General features: G+C 53.0%; 1 protein-coding gene across 1 annotated transcript in view; it reads right to left on the bottom strand.

Annotated features, from left to right (window-relative positions):
• Positions 1-1,380: 1,380 nt before the first annotated feature.
• RAB11FIP3 (RAB11 family interacting protein 3 (class II)) overlaps positions 1,381-9,247 on the bottom strand; it is a gene marked incomplete at its 5' end in the record, with an annotated part of 73,850 nt that continues 65,983 nt past the window's right edge. The window contains 7 exons of the mRNA XM_010182200.1: positions 1,381-1,614; positions 2,380-2,520; positions 2,950-3,105; positions 3,880-4,017; positions 6,002-6,083; positions 7,118-7,258; positions 8,811-8,914. Coding sequence (XP_010180502.1) covers positions 1,501-1,614; positions 2,380-2,520; positions 2,950-3,105; positions 3,880-4,017; positions 6,002-6,083; positions 7,118-7,258; positions 8,811-8,914 — 876 coding nt within the window. The remainder of the gene's footprint in view (positions 1,615-2,379; positions 2,521-2,949; positions 3,106-3,879; positions 4,018-6,001; positions 6,084-7,117; positions 7,259-8,810; positions 8,915-9,247) is intronic.

Below are 9,247 nucleotides of genomic sequence, written 5' to 3'. Positions count from 1 at the left end.
GGCTTCTGCTTTCAGGCTGCTGTGGCATTTCCAAAACGTGACGAGCAGGCGAAAGAACCACTTTTGGAGCCCCGATGCACTAAGTGAAGCCGGATCCTTGGGAGTCACTGTCTGTCTCCTCCCAGGAGCTGGAGAGGAGCAGTCAGTTAAAGTGGCTGCCTCCCGGGGTCACACTACGCCACGGCTGTTTGTGCCAGCAAGCCCAAAGCTGTCTGATGTAAACATGGCTTTTGTTTCCCAGGGAGCTGCTGTTGTGTTCTCCGGTCTCCTCTCCCCCATGGCAGAGAGAAATGTGAGCAGCAGCTCGATCCCCTGCCACAGCACAGGGAAAAGCGGCCGGGCTCCAGGACTGCCGCTATCACCAGCAGAGCCCTGCTCCGGGTGGGAATGGCACAAGCCACTGTCCCCAGGCCAGGGCCCTCGGGAGGCAACATGGAAAGCTCAGCCCTCGCTGCTGCAGCTCCCCAACCACCCTCGGCCACAGCACACTCCCATGCTGGGCCAGGTGAGCTGAGCCAGGATGGGGAGAGGCAGCCAGGAACAGCTCCCAGTGCAAGTTAAAGAGTCGCAGCCTTTCCCCGAGTCCCTGCAGGCTGGACAGACAGCACCCGTGTGTCAGCAACCCGTGGCTGAGGGGACCTCCCAGAGCCAGCCTGGCTGGACAGACACTCAAAGAGCCCAGAGGAGGGCAGTGGAGCCGAGGCGCGCTGACGGTAGTGAGCCACGGACAGCAAAAATAAATAAGGAGGCAGGTGACAAAAGTGCGCTTATGCTCTGTCCCAAAAACAGCCACTCCCCTGCCTCTTTCGGCCGCTGGCAAGGAGAGAGGAGCCAGCTTGCTCTCTGCACGGAACCCCTATCCAAGCAGATGTGGCAGGGCAAGGATTAACTGTGCCAGCTTAATGAGGACATCTGCGTTAATTTAATTAAAAAAAAACAACAACAAACAAAACAAACAACCTCTACAAGTCCAGGACATGTTTCCCTCTTTCCCAGATCTGCCCCAGTGAGTGAGTGTGTCAGAGACACTTTGGCAAAGCAGATTCTTGGGCTGGACAGGGCAGAAAGGGAAAACATCAGCTCCGCTGCTTCCTTCTCCATCCCATCATCGCGCAGTTCAGAGAAACCCTCTCCTTGCAGCTCCTGTTTGCACCCCGTGCGCCAGAGGCTCTGATGCCGCTGTCAAGACAGTTCCCAGCTTCACGGGTAGTGGGTTCAACACAGGCCCTTCATCCAGGTGTCTGTTGCCTGTGGTTTTTCTCCAGGTTCCCTTTCACCCCTCAAAACCAGAAGGGTTTCAAAATAACAGAGTCAGACAACAAAGCCTTGCTGCTGGTTTTCTTTTTTCCCTGGTCCGCTGGTTAATTCACCCACTAACCTGACGTGATGCTTCCTTGTGCCTTCATCAAGAGCAAAGACGTTTTGAGTCCCTCTCTATCCTCTCAGAGCACCAAATCCACACCCATCGACAAGTGCACAGCCGGCAGCTCTCGGCCGCCCTTACTTCACTTCCAGGATGGAGGGGTTTGTCTCCATGATAGCCACAATGATCCTGTCGATGTAATCCTGCAGGCGGAAGTTGATCTCCTCTTGCTTCTGAATTGCTTCCATGAGCTGCAAGGGATGGAGAAAGGGAGTGAGTGGTCACTGCCTGTTGCTGCCCAGGGACAGAAATGGGGCTTCTTGTGGCTCTGTGCACCCATGGAGGTTTCCCCACTTGTTCACTCTGACCTGGGATGTTCCTGGACATGTATAAGTGTCCAGGGAAAATGCCCTCAGCTGCTAGCTCTGCTCGCTCCTGTCCTTCCTCAAGTTCTCAGCCATATGAGACCCTGGAGAAAGCAGCAAGCACTGCATCTCCCTCTGGCCCCCAAAACATCCAAGTGTGTTTCTCCACTTCTTGGGATCTGAAATATTTAATTCTGATGCTTACATGGGCTCACACACCAGCACCTGGGGTACAGCCACAGGGAGCACACGTGCCAGAGAAACCAAGATCTCCAGGGTGGATGTCCCAGCTCCCTGGGGTTTAAGAGAGCTGCAGCCAGACACACCCCTTGCTCGCTGGGGTGTCCCAGGAAGGGGAAGGCTGTCACAGGCCAGGCAAAGCTGAGCTGCCAGTATCAGCAAATTGGGAGGGAGTTGCTTCCCCTGTTCCCAGGAAGGAGGGCTGGCAGGCAGGGTAAGTCCTGCAAGCTCTTCAAATAGCTGCGAGGGTATTTCTTTGCTCACAACAGCTTTTGAGCGAATTTTGGGAGTGAACTGTAGTGCTGACAGGGCCACATCAGCTCCTCCCAGGCCCTCGGCTGGCTGAAAGGAGAAGCACCAGCCACTCCGGGAAGACGTGGTTTGAGGTAAGCAGTGCCCTGTGACGTGTACCTCGTCTCTGGAGACCGAGCTGATCTCTGCTGCCAGGGATTCAGAGAAGGAGGCTGAGAAGAGGTTTTTGGCTCCCTGGATGCTCAGGTTAATGATCTGCCCATTCAGTTCATCATTCTGCTCCTTCAGGTTCCTGTTATCCTGTTCACAACAGAAAAACAACAGATGCTGCTGAAGCACGTGGTGTCCGCAGAGCAGATCTGGCTGGGTTAGCAGTTGCTTCAATCCTAACCAGCAGCTCACACAGCATTGGGAACAGTGCATGGTCTCCTGACTCAGTCTTGGCAGAGCCTAGAGAACCTCTGGAAACGTCCAATGTGCTGGGGAGATCCAGGGGATGGAGCAGAGAGAGGGGCTCTTGAGTGTACAAGCTGTCCTGCAGAGGAAGGTGCCAACTTCTCCTGTCTCAGGACAGGAGAGCAAAAAAGCAGTGGGCTGCTGGATCCATGATCAGCTCCGTGTAAGGGAGCCCCTGCGCCTCACTGACCACTCCTTGGTGTCAGGGAGTCTGCACCCCCTTCTGCAAACTGAGCAGCCAAGCTGCTTCCCTCCCTGCCCAGCCCCACGTACCTGCTTGAGCTGCTTGATCTCTTGCTCCAGCTCTGTCTCCCGCGTCCTGCTGTTGTACTCCTGGAGCCCCATGCTGCTGCTCCTGCCTCTGCGCTGCTCAGCTTCCAGTTTGAAGAGTTGCAAGTGCTCGAGCTGCTTCCTGAGGTCCTCAATGAGCTACAGCACAAGGGAAGGGGACAACTGAGTGCTGCATCCCCTGCAAGTCCAGCAGCAAACAATGGTCATGGCTGGTGTGACAGACGGGCTGTCCCTGCTGGGAGTAACCCCATCAATGGCTGCAGTAGGATTAACAGACTCTTTCTGGGGGGGAAAACTTGGCTTCCCCTTCCTTCCCCAAGCCTCTAGCAAACAGGAGAGGGGGAGCTACTTAAATACATGAGAGCAGCCCTGGAAGGGCTTTGTTGGAGCACCAAAGGTGCTGGCTCCGGGTCTGCAGCAACAGCCAGACCTCCCAGCAACACGGGCGCCTGCTCAGGCAGCTCCCTCCTGCCACAACGCTGTGAATTCCCATCTTGCCCAAGTGCTCTCAGCGCTGCCAAAATGACAATAATTTCCACTTTGAGGCCCAAAGCTCCTTTCCTACCACAGCAGCAAGCCCTGCTTGAGCCTCCAGCTGGAATTACCAACCACAGATGCCTGGGTGGGTCCGAGGGGGCTGTGTTTCTGCCCCCAAGCACAAAGAAGCTGGCAGCTCTCACCCAAGCAGCTTCACATCGCTCTCCTCCCACCTGCCAGCTCCACGTGCCATCACCACTGTGCTTCTGCCACCGCTCTTTCCACGCAGAACAGAGATGTTTCTCTGCCCAGGCACAATCAAATGATCCAGTTATATTTATTTTTGGGGAGGCTGCCAAGGCCGGCTTCCCCACTTAGCCCTAACCTGGGGGACTGGAGGACAGGGCTGTGGCAGGCAGCCCAGACTCTACTTACCTCCTGTGTTGACTCCTTCTCCTTCTGAAACTGGTGCCTCTCCTGACTCAGCTTGTCCCCCATCCTCCTCTTTTTCTCCTGCTCCTCTGTGAGCTGCATAGTGAGGTCTTCAATCTCATCCAGCAGCTTCTGCTTCTCCTGTAATGAAACGAAAGGCGAGAGTCACAGAGCCATCCTCCTTTGGTGCTGCCAGGGCTCTTCCTGCTTGCTCAAGGACACGGCACATGCTGAGAACAGCGGGGAAGGCTCTTCTCGCTGACGCATTCAGAGGCTCTGCCTGCTGGGAGTTCATTTGCTGTCTGAGGGCTTCAGAGCCTGAGTGCTTTGGCAGCAGCAAGAAGAGCCACACACCAAAATAGCACTGCTAAGAGAAGGGCAGTAAGAGATGACTCAAGAATAAAGGCAAACAGGCAAATATCCGCACTTGTGCGGCTTTCTGGGCAGCGTGGTGCTGGCGTGGGACACAGCTTGGGCAGGACTGGGGCCAGCACAGAGGCTACAGGCCAAGAAGAGATATTAAACCATAAGGCTCCTTAGGTCTGAATTTCAGAAAAGCCAGGATTTCAAGATCTTAAGCCACTGTGGTGATGCTCATGCTCAGTTTCAGATATGAAAGGACTTAATTGAGGACTGACCCAAGAAGGAGTATGACCAGTTCAAGCTAGGATGTAAAACACACAGCCCAGCCCTCCTGCTCTGCCCTCTTCTTGTACTCAAAGCCCTGACTGAACATTTGACGTCAGGTAAAGCCTGTCCTGGTGATGACAGCAGCCCTGCACAGGACACTGCCCTCTACAGCAGCACCCTTCTGCCTCTGACCAGTTCAGCTCCTCCCCAGGCTCACAGCTTCCAGCGTGGCTCTCCCCAGGAGGAAGGCTTTGGCTTCCTGAAAGCCAAAAATGCCACAAAGACCCCCGCCAAAGCTGCTGCTGGCAGGCCCATGCCACAAAGAGGTCATGGGCAGCTCTGAGGGGGAGCTCCAGCTGCTGGATCTGGGTGCCTGGCTCCGTGGAGCAGAGCACCAAAAGCACCACACCAGCAGGAAACACAATGTTGACAACGAAATCCTGATTTCAGACACCAGGCAAGACAGCAGTTCATTAGCAGGGCTTCCCTCCTCAGCAGGGAGGGGCAGCAATTGCACCTCTCACTCCTTGTTAATCCCATTAACCATGGAACAAAGTGGCAATCTCTCTGCAGAGAGATTAAGGATCAAAATCAACTTCGTGTTCGTGTGCTGAAACACACCTAGGCAGGAAATTAATCCTCAGGCCCACAGTGGCTTTCCTACCCCCAGCCTCAGTGTGCTGTGCTTACAAGGTCTTGGCAGATGGAGACCACTTCACTGTGGTCACGTCAGGAAGGGATGGAGCTGCAGCAGATGAAACATTTGAGGGCCTTCAACTGGGCAGACAGATTTTAGTTCACTTAAATTTTAATCTTACATCTGCTGCAAGCTTGAACAGAAACAAAACACAGCCTTTGTACCAGGTGTTACATCTGTAACACACATTCTCTCCAAATACGAGGATTTTGTCCATGGAGACTGCGGCATGTCAGCAAGCCTCCCACCCTGGCCCTGCCAGCAGCCTTAAATCCTAAGCAGGACAAGAGGGGAGAGGGTCTGGGAGATAACGCGGTGCTTTGAAGACTCCACACACAAAGCCCAGCGAGGGTGCATCTGCCTGGACAGGAAGCAGAAATGAAGCATGCCCGCTTCTCCTCCTCCCTTGCAGGGGACTGTCCCAGTCACAGGGATGGGGACAAGGTTCCACAAGAGGGCTCGAGTCCCCTCCTCGCTGGCCAGGACAGGGCTGCCACTGCTGCAGGCTGCAGCTCCGCTTCCTGCAGGCACTGAGAGATTTATGAGGGGCTTTGTTAATCCCAGCTTCCAAGCAAAACCCTGGGAAGCCGTGCAGATGGCGACATGGGATGGCTCTGGTTTGAGGTGAGGTCTGCAGGGACTGGAAGGCTAAAGAAGCCCATTTGCTCATTACATTAAGCGGATTTCACACAGGCCCTCCGTGTAAATGAGAATTTAAGCTCCAGCCATGCAAGGCAGCAGGTGAGGACTCAGAAACACAGCTCCAGTTTGGGTACCCCAAGCACACATGGCCCTCACCTCCTCAAGTCTCTCAATGTTGGCTTTTAAACATGGGACACAGGATCTGAGCTCACTGTTCTCGTCATCCAGTTGCTGCAGCCTGCAACAGCAGAGAGATGTGTAAGAAACTCACCCGAGCATCCCAAGTGTAGGAGACTTGGTTGAAACATCACTAGGAATATTAAAACAGGACCTGCTAAAGGCAAGGCAGCAGTGATTTATCTTTTCAAAGCAAACCCTAAGGCTTCCACTATTTCTACTCCCAGAGGAAAAAGGTGAGGGATTCACGTAACTTCTGGTGAGCCCGCTGGCCAGTGCTGTGCCCTTCACAATCAGGTCCAATGCTATTCTTTAGGCCAAGGGCTTCATCAGTGTTCATGGGCCAGCCTCAGCACGGGCACCAGAAATGAGACACATCACCTGGGCAGAGTCAGAGCAGGGTTTCAGAGAGGGCTTCAGCTTTGGGTTCTACAGGTAAAGCAACATCCATTTGTCACAGTAACTGTCCTACTGCATGCCCAGTAAAAAAACCCACTGCCTTCATCTTTGGTTTTACTGCAGAGCTTGAGCAACAGCAAAACACATTCTGGAAAAGCAGCAAAAAAACACTCCATCAAAAGAACTTGACAAATAAATGAAACCTCTCCCACAGCACTGTTTCCTTCAGAAGCCAACAGGTAGCACGAAGCACCCTGTCCAGGACACTGTTTGTCTGACAGCTCTTCCTTCTCAGACATTTGCTTGTTCCAGTGAAGATGACCCACATCCAAGCATCAAATGTACTTCCAGGGGTTATTCATGGGAACAAGCACTAACAACCAACCACTAACATTCATGCACTGTGAGGCTGGCCCATGAACGGAGAACAGGGGCTAAATTTAAACTGCATCAGGGAAATTAAAATAAAGAGTCTGAGACCTGGTTCATGGAGGAGCTTGATTTTGGAACAAAGGTAGACATAGCCAAAACCCATGGTTTATAATGACTTCAGTTACAGCTTTAAGAAGTTGAACTCACTGTTTACCGCACTTTGTCTCCCCAAAGGCTGCAGTTGCAAAGCGTCAGCCTGTACACGTATTCTGGCGTTGACATGTGGGTCCAGACCTGCCACCACCAGCCCTGCCCCAGCCTCACCTGGCCTGCAGGTTCTCAATCTCAATGCTCTTCTCTCTCTCCATTTTGCTCAGCAGCTCCCTCTGCTTCTTGATCTCTTCCAGGAGCGTTTGGTCAGCTCTCAGCTCCTGCTCCTTCAGCTGTTCCTCGAGAGCGTTTGCCCTGCAGAGAGGAGAGAGAGAGGATTAACTGCTCCTGGTGGCTCACCCCCGGCCGTCCCAAGGGAGGGATCAGACTCTCTCCCACCTCACAGAGTAACTGGGAGAAGCCGACTGTAAAACAGAGTGAGCTGTCAGGGGAAGTGCACCCACAGCCATCTCAAGCAGCACGTGTGCAGGGGCTTCACTTCACTTAGCAGATGCAGTGGGAAAGCAACACAGTCCATGAAGTCACCAAGGACCCTACTGCTGGCCAGCACAACAGTCAGATAAAATAAGCCAGGTGGTACGTGCTGGTATTGTCTCTGCCTAGTTTTTTTAAGTCTCCAAGCTGCATCAAAATGCTTTTTAAGAGAGTTATAATAATATTATAACCTGCAGCCCATGGATCAGAGTCACAGCATCACTCAGAACAAGCTGCTTAATTGGAATCTCATTCCAATCCACCTCCTTTTCACTCTCCCATCCAACACAAAATACTGGATCTGCAGGTCAACTTTCTCTGCATAACAGCAATTTCCATGTGGACCTGAGACTGTGGCAGTGCAAGCAGTGGCTGTGTCTGCTCAGACAGGGCAGAGAGGTATCTGCCAGTGCTCCTGCCTGCCCTCTGGAGCAGGCAGAGGCAGCCCAAGCCCCTGCGCTGCAGTAGATCACCCACCCCAGCAACGGTCTGAGAGCAGAGGTTTGCTGGGAGGTTGCTGGGTTGGAGTTTATGCAACTGCTTTGCACAGGCAGGCGGGGAAGGCTTTTGCTGGATGAAGCCATTCTTCAACCAGCCACAAGCACACTTGGGGCTTTACTTGATTAAAAGCTGAGTGACGCTTCTGGGCCAAGCCGCTAAAGTGAGAACGTTTCCCTCGCTGCAAAGTTTATCAGGGCTTAGAGAAACCTTTGTTTGAATAGCTCGGTTCCCCGACACGATTGTTACTTAACAGTCTTACAGCCCTATAGATAAACTCCTGCTGGGTTTATCTACCAAGGGTAAATACGCTGCTGGAAGAGAGAAGCCTGCCAGATTAGTAAAGACAGTGATTACCATCAAATGGGATCTGCAGGGCTACACCCTAGCCAGGATCCAGAAGCAACAGGATCAAAGCTGACTGTGGGGAGGGCAGAGATGGGCAGCAGGGACCCTGCTGTATCTTCTACCCAGATCCAGTGGGTGAAATAAAGGCCAGAAAGAGTCCGTACAGAGTGAGTATAAAGTATACATACTTCCCAAATGGGAAGTTCTCCAAGAAGCATGACCCTGCTGAAGTCCTCCGAGCCAACCCCTGGAGCTCCAGAGCTCCACAGAGACCTTTCAGGATGGACATGTAAACACATAAAAAAAGATACTAAAAAAAGATCTAAACCGCACTGTTACAGTTACATGCATCTGAGCGGAATCTTGTAAAGGAGATATTGCCATTTGTCCCAGCTGAGCTGCAAGCCATTTCTTGCACTCCTGGGAATTTACTGGAGACCCTGGAAAGCCTATGCAGGATGCCCCGATCCCATACACGAGGCCCTTGTGCAACAGGCGATGCTAAGCTGCATTTTGGCTCCCTTACCTGTGCACAAGCTGTAGGTTTTCCTGTTTGAGGCGGCTGTGCTGCTCACCGTTGGCGGCCGTGTCCTTCTCCAGCTCTGTCACTCGCTTCTCCAGAAAGACCACCTGTGTGAGGGGAGAGGAGAGCATCAGCCACCCGTGCTTAAACCCACCAAGTGCTGGAGCAGCTCCCACCACCTTCAGAGCACCATGCAGGTGCTCCCACTCACTCTGGGGCTGCCTCGGTTTGTTGCATCCACAGCTCCAGGCACCATCTGCAGCCTGCTCTTCACTGCATAAGGCAACCTGAGCTGGTGGGGCCATTGGTGGGGCTTGCTCCAGGGTGATTTACTTAACTGGTATCAGGTAGCAACACCTGTATTTAAAGCATCCTTTTAAAACATCCCTTTACACCCTTGTTTCTCAGTTTTGGATGTCTCCCATATACCAATACAGCAT

Source organism: Mesitornis unicolor, unplaced genomic scaffold (genome assembly GCF_000695765.1).
Source record: "Mesitornis unicolor isolate BGI_N332 unplaced genomic scaffold, ASM69576v1 scaffold174, whole genome shotgun sequence".
In the NCBI taxonomy this organism is placed as follows: Eukaryota; Metazoa; Chordata; class Aves; order Mesitornithiformes; family Mesitornithidae; genus Mesitornis; species Mesitornis unicolor.
The sequence above is the reverse complement of the archived record's forward strand: the minus strand, read 5'-3'. Positions and strand labels throughout refer to the sequence as shown.